This window comes from Crocuta crocuta, unplaced genomic scaffold (assembly GCF_008692635.1).
Source record: "Crocuta crocuta isolate KB4526 unplaced genomic scaffold, BGI_CrCroc_1.0 scaffold44, whole genome shotgun sequence".
Lineage (NCBI taxonomy): Eukaryota > Metazoa > Chordata > Mammalia > Carnivora > Hyaenidae > Crocuta > Crocuta crocuta.
Window position 1 is genome coordinate 4421468 of NW_027530179.1, and position 22942 is coordinate 4444409.

Below are 22942 nucleotides of genomic sequence, written 5' to 3' on the forward strand. Positions count from 1 at the left end.
ATCTGAGGTATTAAAATGTTAATCCACCCTGTCAGTGTACAGAGAAATGAGCACTCTGTGCTGAACCTAACGAGGCCACAAAAGGACTGCCTCTTAAGAATTAAGATACTGGATCGCCATCCTGATTACCCCAGAGTCAACTCATTAAATATGACACAGACTACATACTTGCTGGTTTGTGGGCACTCTAAGTATCTAATTACTTCAAACAAAAGGCTACACTCTCAATTTTTTATATTTTGTTTTTATTCAAGAGTTTACTCACAGGCAGCACTTTAAAATCAGGCTTTTAAAATTAAAGGCCAAAACTAAAAAATTTTTGCGAATATGACACTGCTAAAAGAATGATCGTCTTAATAATTTAAACCCTAAAACGTCTTGTGGAGTTAAAGTCTTTATACATAGACTGTGTAAGATCGATATCATTTAAAGTAAACAACTCAAAAACCACAGATTGTGGGCAAATTTGTCAATGAAGATAATCATCAGTTTCAGCCTTCCAGAGTATGAAAACCAGCAATTAATTCATCCTGTGACAGAATATAAACTATGCTTCAGAATTTGGACTTTAAACCCTCTTTCTCCAGCAGCAGATCGGCATATCTATGCTGAAGTTCTTTCTCTCTTTCCTGTTGTCGCTGAACATCTTCTTTTAGACACTTGAAGAGATAAAAATATTAAATAATTATTTCACATGTAAGCACACACTGAAAATGAACAATATCTTATGGTACTTTATCATCTTATGAACAGCAAAATTCAGTCATGATTCTTAAGAGAGAAGTATTCCCCAGGGAAACAAGAAAGAACAACTACTTATGCTATAAAGCCAGTACAGCAACCGTTCTTTGGTCATATGACTGCCATCGTGTTGGGGAATCTCTGCTATCTCAACTACACAAGCCGCTGCTGCTCTATCAGTACCCACAAATGCACCTCAACAAGCCCCGTATCCAGGCAGGGACTATCACGCACACTTCAAAAATCAAGTTAAGCCAAATCTGGCCACAGCAATTTCATGCAATGACCAGCTATATTCCCAGTGTCCTAAATTACAAAAGAGACAATGGCTGTATGTACCTCAAAGAGCTGTAAGAATGAGATGCAATTAAGTTTCAGGGGGACAAATCACAATGGTTACTTATTCTATTTCACAGTGTATCTATATACAAACCAGAAAATCAGTAAAAGAAAAGCCACTGTATCCACCACTGGACTGGTCTATCCATCTATACACAGACAATTCTAGGTAAGAAAGTCAAAAAACTCCAGGCTCTCACTGAAAAAAAGCCAGACAGTATCAGCTTCAGAAATAAATCTGCACAGGAAAAAGAAAAAACAGGAAACCCCTGGTAATTTTTTGCAGTTCTCTTCTCAAGCAATGCTGCAAAGTAATGATGTTACCTCTAGCCTCCGGGGAATAGCAGAATCCTCATGCTTCTTGAGTTCTTCAAAAGTGCGTAACTCCAAGTAAGCCTGCTCAATTTGGTCCCATAAGTCATTCAACTGTTTCATGAGCCCCATAGCACGAGACTGGTAACCCCCAAGCAAAATTTTCATCTTCTTTTCCATCTTTGCAGCTCTCTTGGCTTCGGTGGTCATGTGACCCCTGTTTATCTGGGGGGGGAGGGGGCAGGGAGAGGGAAGGGGAAGATCACATCAGCAGACATGAGAAAAGCAGGCTAAATAACAAATAAAGGCATTATTGGCTCCTCTACCTCCTCAAAGCCAAGGTACATTAGAATTCCTCATACGTTAGCTACCATAACACAAAATTTGGCCTAAGAAGGATTTGTCTTGCACTAGAAGGATTGTACAGTTCATTCCCAAATAATCTTTTTTTAAAAATTTTTTTAATGTTTGTTTATTTTTGAGAGAGTGACAAAATGTGAGCGGGGGAGGGTCAGGGAGAGAGAGGAAGACACAGAATCCGAAGCAGGCTCCAGGCTCTAAGCTGTCATCACAGAGCCAGATGTGGGGCTTGAACCCACGAACTGTGAGATCATGACCTGAGCTGAAGTCGGCCACTTAGCCGACTAAGCCACCCAGCCATTCCCCAAATAATCTATTTATAATAACCTCACCTCAGCCATAATTCAATTTCAAAGCAGGTTTGAATTTCAGAGTGTAAGAAAAACTAATCTGTACTTCTGAAAATAACTTCTGCTATCATTAATCTACACTGATTTGGGGACTGGCAGAGACCCAGCTTCACCATCTTCATCCCCAAAATGCACTGTGATCTAACACAATGGCCACAGCTAACACCCCTGTATGATATACAGGGAAGTTGTTACAAGAGTAAATCTGAAGATCACAAGAGAAAACATTTTTCTTCCCTTCTCTTTTTTCTTCCTTTTCTTTATATTTTATCTACATGAGATGAGAGATGTTAACTGAGTCTACTGTGATAATCATTTCACAGTATATGTAAGTCAAACCATCATCCTGAAGTCTTAAGCTGATATTATGATGAATGTCAATTATTTCTCAATAAAAGTAGAGAAAATGCACTTCTATATTATACATCCAGTATATTATTAATAACTGAATAATGTCCAATTAATGCACCATAGTTGTAATCAAACTGTAACCCCCTCAAACTATAAAACTACTGGTTATTTTTATAATGTTATAATTCTAAACTTGGCATAAAACCCATAAGGGAAAAACAATTTCACATTTGGCAACGAAAAAAATCTTTAGTTTTTGTAAAGTGAAAAGACACCATAAAACTGAGAGCTGGTAGTTTTCTTATTAAATATGTATACTGGGCACTGATGGGCTGCCTCCTCAGCTCATTCTAAAATTAGGGGGAAAGAATTCAAAATATATAAACTCATGAAAGAACAGAAGGGACAACTAGCAAAAGCAAGATATCAACAAAATTCTAGAGCTGATGCAGGACACAGAAGGCCCCAGTTGAGAGAGAGAGAGAGAGTCCAAGGAGAGACGGATGAGAAGGGAAAAGGTGTGTAATGCAGAATCCCATTCACGTGACACCTACACTAGGTATATATTCTACGTCCCATATAGAACCATTTCATATTTTAAAGTGATACGCAAATGCACATACAACACAACTGTGTGCTCAAAGCCTTAAGAGTAAGTATTAAATTGTGTTAGTTTCTTATCCGTCTATCTTCCTTTCCTCCCTCGCTCCCTCCTTCCCCTTACTTGGCCTCTATCCACTCTCTCCCACTCTCCCTCAAGGGGATTTCATCAAGTGACTCCAAAACTAAGTAGTTTCAAGATAACTGTACACCTAAATGATAATCCATAATTCACAACAATGTAACTATAAACAAGGAAGACCATGTGACAATGTAAATACTTTTTTTTTTTTTATTTCTGGGAGAGAGAGAGAGAGACAGCGTGAGCAGGGGAGGGTCAGAGAGAGAGGGAGACACAGAATCTGAAAAAGGCTCCAGGCTCTGAACTAGCCATCAGCAAAGAGCTCGACGCAGGGCTTGAACCCACGAACTGTGAGATCATGACCTGAGCCGAAGTCGGACACTCAACCAACTGAGCCACCCAGGAGCCCCAATACTTTTTTTTCTAAGATACCAAATGTGGGATAAATAGGGATAAAGATAAACAGAAATGGTACCATGGATAAATGTCAAATGCAAAATCAATGATAGGAAAAACTGTACATACGATGTTTTATTAAAGTATTTAGAAATCTAGGGGCGCCTGGGTGGCTTAGTCGGTTAAGCGTCCGACTTTCGCTTAGGTCATGATCTCGCGGTTCGTGGGTTCGAGCCCCGCGTCGGGCTCTGTGCTGACTGCCAGCTCAGAGCCTGGAGCCTGTTTCGGTCTGTGACTCCCTCTCTCTCTGACCCTCCCCTGCTCACGCTGTCTCTCTCTCTCCTAGAAATAAATAAAAATATTTAAAAAAAAAAAAAAAAAAAAAGTATTTAGAAATCTAGTCACCAAAACAAACATACAGTTTTCCAAAATAACTCTGAAACATCCACTTCAACGCCTAACATCCGATTTAAAAACTTTGCAATACTTTATGGTTAGAATATATAAGAACACCAAAAAATGAAAATGTTCCTAGGGGTGCCTGGGTGGCTCAGCTGGGTAAGCATCCAACTCTTGGTTTCGCCTCAGGTCATGATCTCACGGTTCCATGAGTTCGAGCCCCCTCATCAATCATCTCGCTGACAGTGCAGAGCCTGCTTGGGACTCTCTCTCTCTCTCTCTCTCTCTGCCCCTCCCTCCCTCTCTCCCTCAAAATAAGTAAGTAGATAATAAATAAATAACAAAACAAAACCAAAAGACTCCTCAAAACACAAAGTACAGTTGAGACTTGAACAACACACGTTTGAACCGCCCGGGTCCTCTTACATGGATTTTCTACAGTACTATAAATGTATTTGCTCTTATAATTTTAATAACATGTTCTTTTCTCTAGCTTACTTTACTGTAGGAATACAGTGCATAATATGTATACAATAGAAAATAAGCGTAAATTGACCATTTATGTTATCAGGAAGGTGCCCCAGTCACTAAGGTTATTAACATTTAAGTTACTTTTACTGCAAAAGTAACACTTCATACCTATCCATCTCCAGCTTAGTTTATTAAAAGTCAAAGTCAAGTAAAAATAAACCTGTGGGGTGGGGAAGAAGGAACATGCTGCATGTACATGCCTTGCCTTAAAATGTGAGATGGATCTAAAATTAAAATACAGCTTTTTAAAAAACATTTATATCTTCAGGATTTTATAAAAGTTAATAAGCTTTTATTCCTCTGCAATTCATTTGAAGACTAATCCAAGAATAAACAATGTCCTCTATAAAGAAGCCACCTTCCTCTAAGAGATAACAAATCAAAAGGAGTCCCATGGCAGTGTAGGTCTTCAAAGGAAACACTGTGTGAAGTCGAGGCAGCACAGGTTAGTAGGGGTGTGAGTCTCTTCCCTCGCAGCACAGCCGCACCCAACTGTTCTGCAGTTGATGCAAGTTATTTAACCTGCCTCCATTTCTCCATCAGTGAAATGGCAATCACTGCTAAGTTATTATGAAGCTTAAATAAGATAATGTACTTTTACGGTAAAAGACCTTAGCCACCCAGTGACTGGCACAGAGTAAGCAGTTAACAAATGGGAGCTCTAATTACAATTATTTCATATGCACTAAGAGTTTAACATTTTGCTCTCCTTTCTAATGGAACAAGGAACTAATGATGAGGCTTTAAAACCTTCTTTAAAATTCCAATTTTAATTTTAAAAATGACTTGGAATCCTTGCTGGAAATAAAACAAGGAAAAATAGCTGTTCCTTCTTGAAGAGACACATACTGAAACACATCTTCTCAAGCCAATGGTTTTCAATCCCAGCTAAACTTTAGAATTACCTATAGAACTTTAAAAATCCACCAGTGCCAGTGCCCTAAACCCAGAGACCCTTATTTAAATGGTCTCAGACCTTGGTATTTTTAAAGCCCCCAAATGATTCTACTGGACAATCAGGACAGAGAATCTGTTTCACCCACTGTCATTACAGAAGATGGATATCAGCTGTTTCAACTGAACTAGACCCACCAAAAAGTCCTCACTCCCAATAATAATAACTGAACAACTAAATTGAGGAGTTGCATGCAGTTCCTTAAATATAATTCAGCATGTCCTAAAATAGTCTAACCCCAGTGGATTCAAACAGACATTCCAAAAAACCTTACCAGCACAGAATTTCAAATTAATACATATAGCACATTTTAAAAAACAGACATAACAAATTTTCATTTTCACTGGTCAAGATAATCCACTTAGCTATACACTGCACTCCATGGATATTCAATTTCCAATTTGGTGCAACAGCATAATACTTATATTCCAACAGTGTGTAATTAGTCATCAAGGCACATTTACTATGACTGGTACCTTGTATCTGAGGATTACCTTGCCTCGTACAGCTGAGTCAAGATTTTTGATAGTTTGCTTCCCAAACTAACAAAGATTTTAAAACTACTAAGTTGTTAGCTTCCATTTCATGCCAACAATTTTAGTTAATTTAGCTCAAGCTTCATATAAAATCTTCTGGCTTGAATACTGTGCTAAGATTCCAAGCAAAAATGGAAATAAATGATACCAAAAAAAATTAAGCACAGGAAAAAATTAATTTGGTCAAATAACTATATAAATTTAGTCACTAAAAATATAAATAAGAAATTAAATGCAGCTTTTAATACTCATTTTAAGCTCAGTTACCTTACATCTATCATCTCATCATTAAAATGTGAAGGAAAATATCTATACACTTTGTAAAATGTTCAACCTATGACGTGCTGTAGGAGGGAAAAAACTAACAAATGAAGACTGGCCTTTTTCTAGCTAAGAAATCCCAAGCATGAAATGCATATGCAAATTAGTCCAACCCCCCTCCCCACTCATACACCACACCTTACAGTTTAAAATACGAAAAATCAGGGGTACCTGGGTGACTTAGTCGATTGACCGTCCAACTCTTGATTTAGGTTCAGGTCATGATCCAAGGGATCCAAGGGCTGTGGGATCAAGCCCTGCATCTAGCCTCATTACTTAATATTCTCTCTCTCTCTCCCTCTGCCCCCTCCCACACTTGCTCACTCTCTCTAAAATTAAAAAAAAAAAAAATTTTAAAAAGTAAGATTTTAAAATACAAAAAATCAGGAAAAACCAGGCTCTGATTTGATCAAAATCAAGTTTCTAAACCTTTTTTAAAAAAGTAGGGGAGCCTGGGTGGCTCAGTCAGTTAGGCATCTGACTTCAGCTCAGGTCATGATCTCACAGTCCATGGGTTCAAGCCCCGCATAGGGCTCTGTGCTGACAGCTCAGAGCCTGGAGCCTGCTTCAGATTCTGTGTCTCCCTCTCCCTCTGCCCCTCATCCACTCACTGTCTCTCAAAAATAAATCAATGCAAAAAAAATATTTTTAAGAAAATATATATATTAAGTATTAGCAACTGCCCTTCCTGAAGGACGACTTATTGTAAACAAAACAATACTGGCTTAAGGAGCTTGGATGGTACATTAGAGCTGACTTACAAGAAGTTCTCAAAAAAAATTTTAAAATCCTTATCTGTACTTAAATTATTCTTAAAATTATTCTTAAAACATCTAACAGAGGATTATCTGGGTGGCTCTGTCAGCTGAGCATCTGGCTTCAGTGCATGTCCTGATCTCATGGTTCGTGAGTTCAAGCCCCACATGTGGCTTGCTGCTGTCAGTGCAGAGCCCACTCCAGATCCTCTGTCCCCCTCTCTGTCCCTCCCCTGCTCATGTGGGCACTCACGCTCTCGCTCTCCCTCTCTCTCACACACAAATATCAACAGAGACAGTAGTGGAGACAGGATTAAATACTTTGTTAACCTGTCACCAGACAAATCTATCAAATAGGGTTATAATGGAAGTTTATGCTTTAAATATGTATCAACACAAAATTTCTAATAACCTTAAATAAAATTCACCATTAGGAAATTAAAGTAGGCAACACTTGATATAATTAAAGCTGACTACGTCCAAAATGAAAGAGTAAGATTCAATTCAAAAGAGATGAATGAGAATGTATCTACATGTAAATGTGTAGGGACACCAAGCTGACAAATTTCATGTACCATAACTCTTTTATAATACAATGTCTGGAATCTGATTCAAAATAATGGGGAAGGGAGACTAACATATGAAAACAAGAGTGGCTTTGAGTTGATAGAGCTGGATGATAACACTTGAGGACTCATTAAACTAATCCACTTTAGGGTATATTTGAAAACTCCCATAATAAAAGGTTTTATAAAATTCAAATTCAAGAACTACTGCAGAAGCTATTTTGTTAAGACTGTATACCACAAACCATGAAACATCAATACAATGAAATATAAGAGACATCAAAATTCACAAGTATGTCAACGATTTTAGCACACCAGAATGTATATATGAAATGTTAAATTAAAATCCACAGTTATGTTAAAATCCATTCATACTAACCAAAATCTGAACCTTAAGTCTCACTCAATCTCTCTGCGAAAATCAACCCATGTCTCAAATTTCAGACAGTCATCAAACTTTTAGAATAAAAACTCAGGCACCCTGCTGTTCAAGGTAACAGTTACTTCTTGATATGTGAAAGTATCAAACCAAGTTTAATCCAATTTAGACAACACTAACATGGTTAACAGACCTGAAGAGATCTAGGACAGATTTCCCATTCACTAAAACTTGCTATTTGCTAGGCACAACCAGTATCTCATTTAATCTTAATCTCAACTCTCAGTTCCATGAGATAAAAACTATTACCCATCCTAATTTTACAGGTAACTAAGGAAATACGAGGCTCAGAGAGGTTAAGTTAACTTGCCCTAGGCCACACAGCCACTAAGTGATGAAGCTGTGAAGTATGTCCTACCTAAAAGTTCAACGCACTAGGCCACACCACTAATAAACGGAACGTCTTCTCTGCCTCAGCCCCTGAAATGCAAACATGCCTGAAGAAATTCAAGCTGTGGGACTAAATGGCTTAATGCCATCAGACAGTTCCCTGAAAAACAAGTTATTCTAGACACATGTAAACAAGATCTTAATTAATGGATCTGCCCATCACTATTTCCCTGACTGAGACATTAACCTACAAGAATTTTATTTGACTCCTGAGAAAAGCTTTGACCTTCCTCAGCTTATACTGTTCAATTCCTAATTCTTTTACTCTTAAACTATAAAATTATAAGATCACAAACATTTCTCAGAAAAATTTTACAGGGGGAAAAAGGTTATTTAACAACTTCTCAAGAAGTTGGGCAGAATATAACTAGCATAATTGGGGATTTCACCAAACCAGATCTTTGCCACAACTTTATGAGCGCAAGTGACCAGGTTTTTTTTAAATGATACTTACTATATATTATTAAATTAACAAAGTAGTACATGGTGATTCCAATTCAGTTCTAAACATCTTCCTCCTCCACACACACATTAATATATACACACACATATACATATCCCTCAAAATGTATAAGGCAATTATGTCTGGACGGTAGGCTTCTTTTCAAATTGTTTTTTAATTTCTTTTTAAATTTTCTACAAAGTACAGGTATTATTTTTAGAAAAACGCCTAAAAATGTTATTTTTTAAATGCATAGAAGAGAAACTGTCTAAAAAAGACTGGCCAGAGACCAATGGAAAACTGATGGTCCCCAGGAGATGAATCAGTGGAACCATAAGTGTTTCCTCGGGTCATTACAAAAGGGGGCTGTATGGGACTTATAAAAGTGTAATTGTTACTTTCAAACTCACTAAGTTTGTTAAGGTTACTAAGCTTAAGTAATTCCAAAATAAACACATTATCCTTGGGTCTCCAATACTGTCTTCAGTTAAAGTCTGTTACAGTGAGGTTCAGAAACATTAAGAGCATCCCTCAGTGAAACTCTTGCTTGGAGGCCCAGAATATAACTTTATACCACTGGAAAAACAGGTTTAAGGATACCCAAAATAAATACAGAGTAGATGGCAGCTCCACTTCCTAGTCCATCATTTAGCAATACGATCCTATAGTAGTAACGATGCGGTTCAGCCACCGAAATGTTTGCAAACAACACGAGCCCATCAGAGCCTTTCCTTTCATCTCTACACTACTCACTAGCATTAAACTGTATCAGTGAACCTTCTCTACCCCAATGAGATGCAGGTCCAAGTGCGTGATTATGGCTAGCATGTATCAGAGTCAGCATCCACCAGACTACATCCCTGTAAAGCAAGCTAAGCAGTAAGGCAAAACACCTTACCAAAAACCTTTCCAAGAACTGTTGGAACAGTAATACCAACAAAGCAATACCAAGAGTACTGTACGTCTGCACGAGTTAGGAAATGAAATACATCAACTGCATGAAAGAAAATCAACTCAATGTTGACGCCTAACAGAAGGAACACGACTGTACCAAGGAGATCAGCTCTGGAGTTTTGTTTTTTTTTTTTAATATTTTTATTTATTTCTAGGAGAGAGAGAGAGACAGCATGAGCAGGGGAGGGTCAGAGAGAGAGGGAGATACAGACTCTGAAATAGGCTCCAGGCTCTGAGATGGCAGTCAGCACAGAGCCTGACACGGGGCTCGAACTCACGAACCGCGAGATCATGACCTAAGGGAAAGTCGGACACTTAACCGACTAAGCCACCCAGGCGCCCCAGCTCTGGAGTTCTTGATAGAAACAAGCAAGAAATCTGTCAGTGCCTTTAAGGGTCAAAGCAAAGAGCAGAATTTGAGAAAGGGAGCATTCCAAAGTACTAGAAACTTCTCTCCTGTGTCCATGTCACCCCTCCCCCCTCCACACACGCACAAGAGAACATAAACCTGCCGAGTTACTTCAACATAACAGTCCTCCAACCAGATTTGCCCAACAACTTGATCCTTACCATCAACTTTCACTCTTTACAGTATTAAGGGAATTTTTTCCTATGTAAAAATATCTGACTTTATAAAGAAAATCACTGAGAAAATAGGACCCATTGTACAGCCAATTTTGCTGAAATATAACCACTCAGTCAAGTCAGGGGTACTCATAAGAACTCCACAAGTGCACCGGGAAAGATGTGTTATCTTGTGTGTTTTAAGTTACTTTATTTCCAAGAAGTCGATGTTACATAATATTTCTTGACTGAGGTGACTGTGCCAGTAAAATACAGAGAGAAGTATTACTTCTGGACCTAGTTTCTACCTCTAAGGAAAGCCTTTCCATTTTTATAGCTAACATGACAAAATCTACTTTTCAGCCAAACTTCCTCAACACAGCAGTTTAGATACTATTTCAAATACTATTAAATTTAATAGCAGGCCTAAATTCAGACTTCTCATTTCACTTTTGCACCTACTGGAAATTATTTCACTCAAAATAATTATGTCTTCAGATGATTTCCTATTTCCACTTCAAGTGGAAACAAATTAGAACACTTCAAATTCTATTTGCACTTCCCAAATCCAGTAATGACTCATTTATCTGGCATCATCAGAAAATGAGGTTCTCCTGCACATGAAGCATTTTCCAGATAACTGAAGTCCACGAGAGCATGGAGCTTGTCCACTTTGTTTCTGTGATATTCCCAGGGGCTGGAACAAGGGCAGGCGCACATTAGATGCTCAGTACTAGTCACTGAACACACGATCACATCAAGTACAATAAATCCTTTTTATTTTTTACCATTTGGTAAAAACTGACCTATTATTTTAGGCATCCCTCTTTAAAAATAAACAGCAGTGAACAGAAATTAACCATTTCTTTTTAAATCTGGGGCACCACTACAGACAGCCATTGCTCTGCTCTCCTACCACACACCCATAATACCTTCAGAAGGGATTTAAATAGCCTCGACATGCTATGCTTTCTAACTTTTCCTTTTCTGATATTAGCGATCATTTCTGTTTGCTGTTGCCTTGTTTTACCCACAAATGTATGGCACAGTTCTAAAATTAATCCTGCTGCCAAAGCAGAAAAGAACACATGAACTTGGTTACAATTCAGAAGTCTCTCCCACTTACTTCTGACCTGGGACTACATTCTGATTCCATTTATTTAACAGACTCCTTACACCACCCACCACATTCTACATAAAACCTGAGATGGTTCTATTAGTTTTAAGTGAGTATCTCAAGGGTTTTCATTTAAACTCTACATTTCAAATACTAATCATGAGTAATGGCTCAAAGACCCAGCTCCAATATAAACCTCAGGGCATATTTTTAATCCATTTAGGAGACACCAACCACGACAAAGCTGGATTTCATCTGGCTTGATACACTGTGATAGGCCCATAATTTAGAGTCACTGTTCCCAAATTCATGGCAGCAAGACTCAAACATACTGGCAGCCAGGGTGTACTGTGCTTGCACAGAAAAGCATATCTCCCTGAACCTAAGAGTGGAAAGAATAATTTAAGTATAGCATTTAGTTTATATAATACAACTGGAGTTCCTTCCCCACAACAAACTTTGAATAATGTTTATAATTTAGCAATCAACTGAAATGATGAAAGAATTACCACAATTGAAATAAAATATTTATGTATTTCAAACCAGTAGAATTGTGTCTTCAAAAACTAAAATAAGCTAACACAAACCTAGTTCTGAATTAGGGATGGATACAAATAAAATGGGGTATTTGTTTATTTGGGTTTTTGAGTCTCTTTTCTTCTTTTTAAAGATTTAATGAACTTTCATTTGAAATAAGTGTAGTTTACTAAATTAAAGGATTTGATTACATATTCTTTAAAAGTAACTAGCTGGGTAAACAATAGAGTAAGTTATCCAGAAGTCAAGAAAAGAAAAATCACTTCAGACTGTTTTATGAATATTCTTCCAAAATCACCAATCCTTCAACAAAAATAGTTCAACGGAAGATTTCAGTTCCTGGTACTGAACTGAACAAAGAGAACCACATGTTTTTAATGGTTGCTCATAAACGACCCAAATAAATCTCCAAAAGAACAGCAGTGGTTCTTTCTGTATTTTTCCCTTCAAAACTCACAAGACCAATTCAACATAAAAATAAAAATTACTGTACTTTATGGCACCACTCACTTCGTGACACATTTATTTGCTGTCATGAAAGTTAGTGCCTCAACAAAGTAAATGAGAGTTAGGGAAAAAAACTTTTTTTATATTTTAAAGAGCACAAAATGTCCTTACCACGTGGGGCAGAAAAAGCTTACCCACCTCAAATATGAAGATTTTCAAACTAAGTGAGAGACCAAAGTATTTATATATAAAGGTTACAAGAAAGCTTTCCAAATAGCTTTCTAATCAATTACAATGCTGACCTTAGATCAGGATTACACTGCTAACTACCATTTATAAATAAACGAAGCCAACACAACAGAAAATGTAATTTAAAATGTGACCGCGGAGGTTCTCCTTGCCCTGACTTTAAATCCCAAACTAAAGCACAGAGCAAGAGTGCACCCTGCTGGAAGTTAGCAGGACAACAGAATAACTAGCAGCAACTGGGCTGCGAAGATTTCACCCAAGATGAGAATTACTTCAAAAAGAAACTAATTTCCCACTAAATGATAAAAGAGTCTCATTCACCATTAGGTGCCTATACCTGTAGTCTTAAAGGTAAAATTAAGACTTAGAATAATTTCATGTTACAAGAACTCCTTTCCCTGTTCATTTCCCTAGACCCACACAACATCAACCACTTCAAGTGGTATTTACTATTTTTTAAAATTTTAACTCTAAAGAAAAGTATTTTCCAATGTGCTTTCTGCAAAGAGAAATGAGTAATCCCAAAGAAGGAAACTGAGGCCATTTCTGCATGTGCTTGCCTGAGGTACCCCTTTATCCCCATCCTTGCCCTGGCCTCAGAAACCTCCCTGAAGACCACCACTGAAGAATCCACAAGGAAGCCCAGTGGTCCAGGAACCACAGTTTACATGCTACTGGCAAAAGGCCTACAGAGATTCTGGAATTCAAAACTTGCAGACTATATCAAGAAACCATATGCCATGAAACTCCCGTCTAGAACCTTTCAACATTTCCTCAGATGTGAAAAAAAAATCAGAGAAGCCATTATCAAAGATAACGCAGCTCAGTGTTCTCTCTGTAACAAATGCAAAGGAATCAGAGAATGAACAGGGAGGAACCAAGGTTTCATAAAGGTACTCTCTTGGCTATAGATAAAAAAGCTCCTTGGCACCAATGAGATCCTTCTTTACAGGAAACAGGCTATTCCAGCATTGATGGACACTGTTTTGAGTGAGCAGTGTTAACTTCTTGTCTCCTTGCTCCCATGTTTAAAAGGTCCTGTCTGACCTGTGGCCAACCTGAAGGACACCACTCTTTATCATAAAGGCTGGCAATTCTGAAAAACCAATGAAAGCCAAAGAAGATCAAACGCTTTAGTACAGTTTACCCTCCAGAACTGCAAAATCAAGGTGCACCTGGCTGGCTGTCAGAAAAGTATGCAACTGTTGATCATGGGGCCATGAGTTTGAGCCCCATCAAACTAACATCACTAACAAAACAAATAGACTTTTTTAAAAAAAGCAAGAATTGCAAAAGCAAGAACTACCTCAGGTCGATTTTTCTGAAATTGTCTCCAGTGTATTATTTGGTCCATTGTTTCAATCAAGGTACATTTAAATTAGAATTTTAAAAGGATACCAACCTCAAGCCTCTTTTCAAGTGACTCGATTCTGTCCTTTTTGCTGGCTAAGTTGGCCCGTGTGTAGCGGCTCTGCCCAGGAAGATACAAAACTTGACTGTAGCATTCTTCCCACACCTGGTTATAAGCTTCACTTGAGAGTTCTCCGTGGCTCATACCTTGCTTTACCACTTCCATCTCCTGTACCAGAACATCCTGGGCCTGTGTACGGTAACAATTTCAGTAAGTCTGGGTACCAGAATATTATCAAGGGACAGGAGAACTTTAAAAAGCTCAGTTTTCCTCTTTCTTTGTGTAAAGCAAGGAGTTTCAGTTGACTGTTTTTTGTTTTTTTGGAAGGTGGGTAACAATACCTAAACAAAATGAATTAAGAATCCAGTAAGTTAATGCAGGCTGATCTAAAAAGTCAGGCTTCCATAGATTACCAATAATATAAACATCTTTTCCGTCACTCTATTACAATAGCAATTACCATTTCTTGGATATCTAGTCTATGCCCAAAACTCAATTTAAAAACTTTATCTACATTATCTCCAAACACCACAAGCACATTACAAAACAGCTGGTATGACCCTCTTATTAAAGATGATGAAACTAGGCTCAGAAAGATTAAGCAGTTGTTCCAAACCACCTCACGCTAGTAAAGGCAAGACAGATCATGTCCAAGCCAAAGGGGACCTTCACTTGGATGTGCTCCTTCCACTCTACCAATCCCTCCCTACACTTCAGACTTCACAGGATTGTGAAGGGGAACCAGGCATTTCTTTTGATACATGTCTTTTTTCTCATCTAAAGAGATGCCCCTGACATTGCCAAAGAAGGAGGTGGGGGCACAGAACAAATAATAATGGCTCACAGGCCAGCTTTTACTTACTACTAAGAGAGTTTAAGATGACAGAATGAGGGGACACAGACCTGGACAGACCTGGGGTACATGTCATAGCTTGACCATTTAAGTAGCTGTCTGAACTTGCTTAACACATCTGAGCCCATTTCTCATCTGTAAAATGAGGATAATGTCTGTTATCAGGATTAAGTGATACAACATACATACACAGTATAGCCCAAACTGAGACATAAGGATGCCACGAGCATATACCACACCAACTTTTCCAGCCCTTTGCTTCATGACTCAAAACTGACAACTATAGTTTTGTGCCTTCAAGAAAACTTTCGATCATTCTAGTACATCAGAAAATAAACATGGATCAAATTATATAAAATCAAAACATATAAAATCTAATACAAAAAACTTAAAACAATGGAAAATCATGTCTATAGAAGACAAAGAACAGATACTTTTAAACAATGTCTCTGAAGGGAAATAACAACAAACCAATTTTAACATACTTAATGAAAACCCCACATTTCACAATAAAAGAAATGCTATTTCACTCCAAAACTGTACGCAGTAAGAATTTACAAATTCAGCTCTTATAATTATTAGAAGAGAGTAGAACTAAGCTATTTTTAAACTGTCCACAGAAAATCTACTAAGTAAATCCTGTTTCAAATTCTTTTTGGAACAGAGAAGAATGTAAATACATAACATAAAATATGAAAGAATATTTAGACTAAGAAGACAAAACAAAACACAAATGAGGGGCGTAGGGGTGGCTCAGTCAGTCAAGCATCTGACTCTTGATTTCAGTTCAGGTCACGATCTCACTCAGGGTTCATGTATTCAAGCCCCGCATAGGGCTGCGCACTGACAGCAGAGCCTGCTTGGGATTCTCTCTCTCTCTCCTTCTCTCCTCTCTGCCCCTCCCTACTCACGCTCTCTCAAAATAAACAAACGTAAAAAAAGAAAAAAAGGAGTATTCAAACTACTTTGTAATGGCTTCCAATAATCCAAAAGCACTACCTACAATTATTATTTTTTAAAGTTTTACTAGAATCTATCCCCTACAGAAACTTCTGTTAGGCAACAATATGATCCTTATTTCAGGTTTCCATACACAGTAAATTTCTTAAATCCATCATCCCCTATTTTCACTTTAAAGAGGAGACAGGTCAAGTATGGAGTTCAGAGTGTAACTCTCAACCCCAGTCCAATAATAAAATGTACCTGCCTCAAGCATAAGCATTCAACAGACGTTAGTTTCCTATCGCACTTCCTAAAAGAGTAACTCAAGGTTACTCAGAAATCAGGGGCAAACTCTTTAAATACTAATCTGAACCGTCCTTCCTTTCTCTAATTTCTAAAAATCCTTCAATAAACACATATTACTTTTGCAACAAGGAAAACAGAAAGTAAGAAAATGACAGAAGGGTAAGAGAGAAGACAGAAAAAAAAAAATCTTATGTGTTTTCTCCCCAAGTATGCAACAGCCCACTCAATCAACAAGTCCGTCACTGCCCCTCAGGGCTGAGGACTAAAGAAATGAGACTAAAGATAATGACCACTCAGCTTCCAGCCACAGCATCAGCTGTATGTTCTCAGACCATGGGACAGATTTTAATTCACAACCACAGCTGTTTGCTCTGTCAGAGCAGAAATAATCAAATGCATACAGAGGAAGAGGCAGAACAGACTTTATACAAGAAAACGTTTCTATATTTCCTTATCCAAAAGGACAGTGGGAAATCATGTAAGAGGAAAACATTCAGTACACAGTATTTCCTTTCTCTGAATAAGTGAAAGAAATATTTTTAATACAGGCTTCCTTCTTCATATTAATCTAAATAAAAGAGATTTAAATATTAAAGGTATTCAGTTCAACTCAGAAGTAGCAGAGTTAAACATAGAAAATGGCAATTTGCAGCAACTGTCCATGAGGCATACACCCATGAAACAAAAACACCTTGCCACCTAAGCCAGTATTTACCTGGAAAAGGTCTACCACTGAACGGAAAGGGAGGGGTGATTAAGTATGTCTTCTTCATAATACTATGAACATTTATCTCCTAATCATGTAATTCACTTGTTTATAAACATCAGCATGAGAAAACAAGATAATGTTTGTCCATGATACACAGTATTTAATAAATATTTTATAATCAATCATACCTTTTTCAGCTCTTCTTTGGAGAATTTTTCATAAGGGTTATGTTCCAGATAGGCAATGTGCTCTGAATTATTGGTGCCAAATCCTACAGTTTTTCCTTTTTTATTTCCAGATGGTTCATAAGGGTGATGTAGAAGGTCATAATGAAGCATTGTGATCATTTCTTTTTTGATTAGTTCTTCACTTTTTTGTAAATCTGTTAGAGGTGGTTCTACGTTTAAGGGTCTTAGAATAGTTTCATTTACCTAAAATTTTAAAACAAGTACAATTACCAAACATCACTCCACTACAGATGCTATTACTTATTCTAGCATGAATTAAATAGCAGTTTTATATTTTCAAAAGAAATTCTTTTTTTTTCCTTCTAAGGTCTTATTTGTATCAACAAAACATTTTAGACTGTATCTGGGAACTGCTTTACTATATTCCAGAAAGTAGATAAAATTTTGTTTTACCAACTTAATGAAGGATATAAAAGCATCCATCGATCACATAAGAAGAAACTTTTAAAACTTCCTAAGCCAGAAATTCTAGTACTTACTTCTGATGGTCTTGGCAGATCTTTCTGGACGGCTTTGTGCATCCGCTTCATTTCCTTTACACGTTCTGCCTCTCGTATAGCCTAAAAAATTATTTTTATATCAATTATTATAGCTATATATTTGCCACACTTCAATAAAATTGAAAACATGTATAAGAACATGTATATTCAAGAGTTAAAGCTGTAGAAGTCTGTGTATGTTTCTAGAAAGGTAATATGAGGCCACAGAAATCAGTCTATTCATTCTCTCATTACAATACAAACGTGGGGTGCCTGGGTGGCTCAGGTGGTTAGGCGTCTGACTTCGGCTCAGGTCATGATCTCACAGATCGTGGGTTTGAGCCCCGCATCAGGCTCTGCGCTGACAGCTAGCTCAGAGCCTGGAGCCTGTCTCCGGATTCTGTGTCTCCTTCTTTCTCTGACCCTCCCCTGCTCATGCTGTCTCTCTCTCTCTCTCAAAAATAAAACATTAAAAAAAAAAAATTACAATACAAACTTAAGAAGTGCCAACAGCTACTAGAGCATTCTCCAAGTTTACAGGGCTCCATCCATCCGATAATCATTCTTTTCTTGTTTAAATTGGAATTCTAATAAAAATCCTAGAAAAGAGCACAGGCAGGAACGTCCCTGACATCAGCTATAGTGACATTTTTCTAGATATGTCTCTGGAGGCAAGTGAAAGAAGAGCAGAAATAAACTATGGGAAATGCATCAAAATAAAAAACACTCTGAAGAAAATAACCAATAAAAAGGCAACCTGCTGAATGAGAGAAGGTATTTACATATAACATATCCCAGAAAAGGTTAGTATCTAAAATGTATAAAGAACTTCTACAACACAACACGAAAAAACAAATGATTCAATTACAAAGTGGAGAGAAGACACAGACACTTCACTTCTCCAGGAAGACATCTAGATGGCTAACAGACACATGAAAAGATGCTCAACATCTCTCATCATCAGGGAAATACAAATCAAAACTACAATGAGATATCACTTAATACCTGTCAGAATGGCTAAAATCAACAACATAAGAAAGAACAAGTATTGGCGAGGATATGAAGAAAAAGGAATCTCGAGCACTGTTGGTGCAGTGGTGCAGCCATTGAGGAAAACAGTACGGAGATTCCTCAAAAAGTTAAAAAGAGAACTACCCTATGATCCAGTAATCGCACTATGGGGCATTTACCCAGAAAATACAAAAATTCAAAGGGACACATGCACCCTTATGTTTAGAGCAGCATTATTTACAATAGCCAAATTATGGAAGCAGCCCAAGTGTCCATGGATTGATCAATGGATAAAGATGTGGTGTGTATGTTTGTGTATATGTATATATCTATAAAGATAATGAAGACTTAATACACACACACACACACACACACATACACACACAAGAATATTACTCAGCCATGAAAAGGAATGGAATCTTGCCATTTGCAACTACATGGATGGAGCTAGAGAGCAATGCGAAGTGAAACAATCAGTAAGAGAAAGACAAATACTATCTAATTTCACTCATATGTAGAACTTAAGAAACAAAACAAACCAGCAAAGGAAGAAAAAAACAGAGAGAGAGAGAGAGAGAGAGAAACCAAGAAACACACTCTTAACTATGACAACTGACGGTTACCAGACAGGAGGTGGGTGGGAGGATGGATAGATGATGGGGATTAAGGAATGTACCAGGCATGATGAGCACTCAGTGATGTATGGAAGTGCTGAATCGCTATATTGTACACCTGAAACTAATGTCACACTATAGGTTAACTAAATTGGAATTAAAATAAAATTTAAATAGTATAAATAATAAATTGGAATCTTAAACTTAGAGGGGCTCTTAATTGTTCCTCCTGCAACAAAAATCTCATTTCCACTCCGAAAGGTACAGAGTCTTAATTAAAAAACCAGCCAATTCATGTACTGTTTCGTGAGTCTTAAATCACAAATAATATGGGTTAACTTCACGACATTTCTGAGAGTAAGTGTAAAGCAAACTAAGAGAACTAAACATAAAAAGTACTATCTTGGGGGCGCGTGGGTGGTTCAGTGTGTTAAGTATCCAACTCTTCTTTTCATCTCAGGTCACAATCTCGCGGTTCATGAGTTCAAGCCCTACATCGGGCTCTATGCTCACAGTGCAGAGCCTGCTTGGGATTCTCCCTCTCCCCCCCATCTCTCCCCTTCCCCTGCTCACATATTCATTCTCTCTTTCTCTCTCTGTCTCAAAATAAGTTAACTTAAAAAATAAAGTATTATCTTGTACTACCAACTGAAAAGTACATTCGTGTGATTTCTCCCTGAAATATATTTGCATTGATGCTATTCACACTTCAGTCCCATGAAATCCAATTTCTAAAATTACCCTAGGGGTGCCTGGGTGGCTCAGTCGGTTAAGCATCTGACTCCTGATCAGGAGTGATCTCTCTCCCTCTCTCTCTGCCCTTCCCCTGCTTGCACACGCTCTCTCTCAAAATAAACATTTAACAATTAATTAAGTCATCCTATAATGGATTACAGTAAGAATTCCTGAAAGGGGTCACATGATCTCAGTTTTAGGTCAAGATTCACCACTTTCCAAATATGAGAGCTGGGAAAGTTAACTTAGCTAAGTGGGGCTGGTTTCCTTATTTCTAAAATGAGGTTAATTCCTATCCCTACTTACATCACCAGGCTGTTATGTGCGTGTGAGTGATTATCAGTATAAGGTGTTAGTAATAATATCCTGACATACTCTACGTTTCCAAATCCACGTTTGTATTTGTTTACACTAACCTAAAATCATTTTCTCAACCAATTCAATATGCACTTGTTTTTAAGACTGATCAGTAACACCTTTTCTTGGCTACAGTGAAAAGCAATGTCTAAAAGACTATGTGTATTTTAAAGAAGCATAATAAATTTGACAGGAGGTATTTAAATTACTATGTATATACACATATATATACACACACATTTTAAGACCACCTACCAACATATTCTTGTATATTATTAATTACATGAATATATATTATTAACAATGTTAAGTAACTTAGGGTAATTTTTTTAGGTATTGAAAAAACTTTTAAGTGGTGATCTGGACACATTTAATGACGATTCTTCATTCTTTCAGCCTCCTGACACAGCCAGCGATGTGGTACTTCCTCTCTAATTACCCACCTGCTTTCGTGCGTCCACATCAGCAGCATCTTCAATGTAAGTATCATCTATTTCACGGTCTTCCAGCTCCTTCTCGGCATTTTCTGGCAGAACAATTTCAAAGTCATTCTTAGGGGCAGGGAGGCCCAAGAGTCCTAAACGGAGATGCTCACGAGATTCTCTTTCCTGTAGAAAAAAAAAATTCGTCCTTCTCAATTCATACATCTTATGTATTGAACCTCTATCCTTAAGAGTTTCTAAAAAATAATTAGCCTAATTTTAATTCTAGAAAAATGATCCTGAATTTCAGTGCTAAGTTTTTTGTTTGATTTCTATTTCAGTTTATTCTCTAAATTAAGGACAAAAACTTTAATTTGTGATCAATAAAGTTACTCTGGGAGACTCTAATAGAAGGTCCGGGAATAATCTCTACAGGGCATAAAAAAATCCTTTAGAATTTCCATTTAAGGACTATATTTCTGATACTGAAATTTAATAGCAAATGCAAAGAACAAATTCAAAAGTTGATTTGTTCCTGGACTAATAAAATCTAACCTGAAAATATGTCCGAGTTTTTATGTGTATTTATTTTTAATAGAAATTACTAAATCATGCGGCACCTGGTTGGCTCAGTCAGTAGAGCATGCAATTCTCGATCTTGGGGCCATGAGTTCACACCCAACACTGAGGATAGAATCTACTTAAAAACAAATTAATGAAAAAATGGAAAAGAAGGAAATAAATGACTAGATCACATGATGACCAAAGGAAACAGTCCACACTGTGCAAGAAACTGCCTGGTACCCAAAGTTTTCCCCAGTACATGGCTTTTTCCAGTTTTTTTTTTTTTTTGGTAATAGTTTATTGTCAAGTTGGTTTCCATATAACACCCAGTGCTCATCCCAACAAGTGCCCTCCTCCATGGCCATCACCCCCTTCCACTCCCCCCCACACCCATCAGCCCTCAGTTTGTTCTCAGCATTCAAGAGCCTCTCATTGTTTCCCTCCCTCCCTCTCCCCCACTATTTCCCCCCTTCTTCTCCCCCACGGTCCTCCGTTAAGTCCCTCCTAACCCTCCTATATGTGCAAACATATGATAGCTGTCCTTCTCTGCCTGACTTATTTCGCTCAGTGTAACACCCTCGAGTTCCATTCATGTTGCTACACATGGCCAGACTTCATTCTTTCTCGTTGCCATGTAGTATTCCATTGTATAGATAAACCACATCTTCTTGATCCATTCATCCGTTGATGGGCTCTTCCCATGATCTGGCTATTGTTGAGAGTGCTGCTATGAACACTGGGGTCCATGTGCCCCTATGCATCAGCACTCCTGTATCCCTTGGGTAAATTCCTAGCAGTGCTATTGCTGGGTCATAGGGGAGTTCTACTGTTAATTTTTTGAGGAACCTCCACACTGTTTTCCAGAGAGGCTGCACCAGTGTACATTCCCACCAACAGTGTAGGAGGCTGCCCGTTTCTCCACATCCTCGCCAGCATCTAGAGTCCTCTGATTTGCTCATTTTAGCCACTCTGACGGGTGTGAGGTGGTATCTCAGTGTGGTTTTGATTTGTATTTCCCTGATGAGGAGGGATGCTGAGCATCATTTCATGTGTCTGCTGGCCATCTGGATGTCCTCTTTGGAGAAGTGTCTGTTCATGTCTTCTGCCCATTTCTTCACTGGATTGTTTGTTTTTCGGGTGTGGAGTTTGGGGAGTTCCTTATAGATTTTGGATACTAGCCCTTTATCAGATATGTCATTTGCAACTACCTTTTCCCATTCCGTCGGTTGCCTATTAGTTTTATTGTTTCCTTTGCCGTGCAGAAGCTTTTAATCTTGATGATGTCCCAACAGTTCATTTTTGCTCTTGAGTCCCTTGCCTTTGGGGATGGGTCAGGTAAGAAGTTGCTGCGGTTGAGGTGAAGGAGATGATTTCCTACTTTCTCCTCTAGGGCTTTGATGGTTTCCTGTCTCACATTCAGGTCCTTTATCCATTTTGAGTTTATTTTTGTGTGTGGTGTGAGAAAATGATCTAGTTTCATTCTTCTGCATGTTGCTGTCCAGTTCTCCCAGCAATATCTGTTAAAAAGAGGCTATCTTTTCTCCATTGGATACTCTAT

The 22942-nt window shown here is 37.9% G+C and overlaps 1 protein-coding gene across 1 annotated transcript in view; it reads right to left on the reverse strand.

Annotated features, from left to right (window-relative positions):
- Positions 1 to 224: 224 nt before the first annotated feature.
- Positions 225 to 22942, reverse strand: part of CDC5L (cell division cycle 5 like) — a 48911-nt gene continuing 26193 nt past the window's right edge. Inside the window, exons 11-16 of the mRNA XM_077764864.1 lie at positions 20842 to 21006; positions 17682 to 17762; positions 17143 to 17385; positions 14136 to 14333; positions 1405 to 1617; positions 225 to 659 (exon numbers count right to left, since the gene is read on the reverse strand). Of these exons, the coding sequence (XP_077620990.1) occupies positions 555 to 659; positions 1405 to 1617; positions 14136 to 14333; positions 17143 to 17385; positions 17682 to 17762; positions 20842 to 21006 (1005 nt within the window). The 3' untranslated portion in view covers positions 225 to 554. The remainder of the gene's footprint in view (positions 660 to 1404; positions 1618 to 14135; positions 14334 to 17142; positions 17386 to 17681; positions 17763 to 20841; positions 21007 to 22942) is intronic.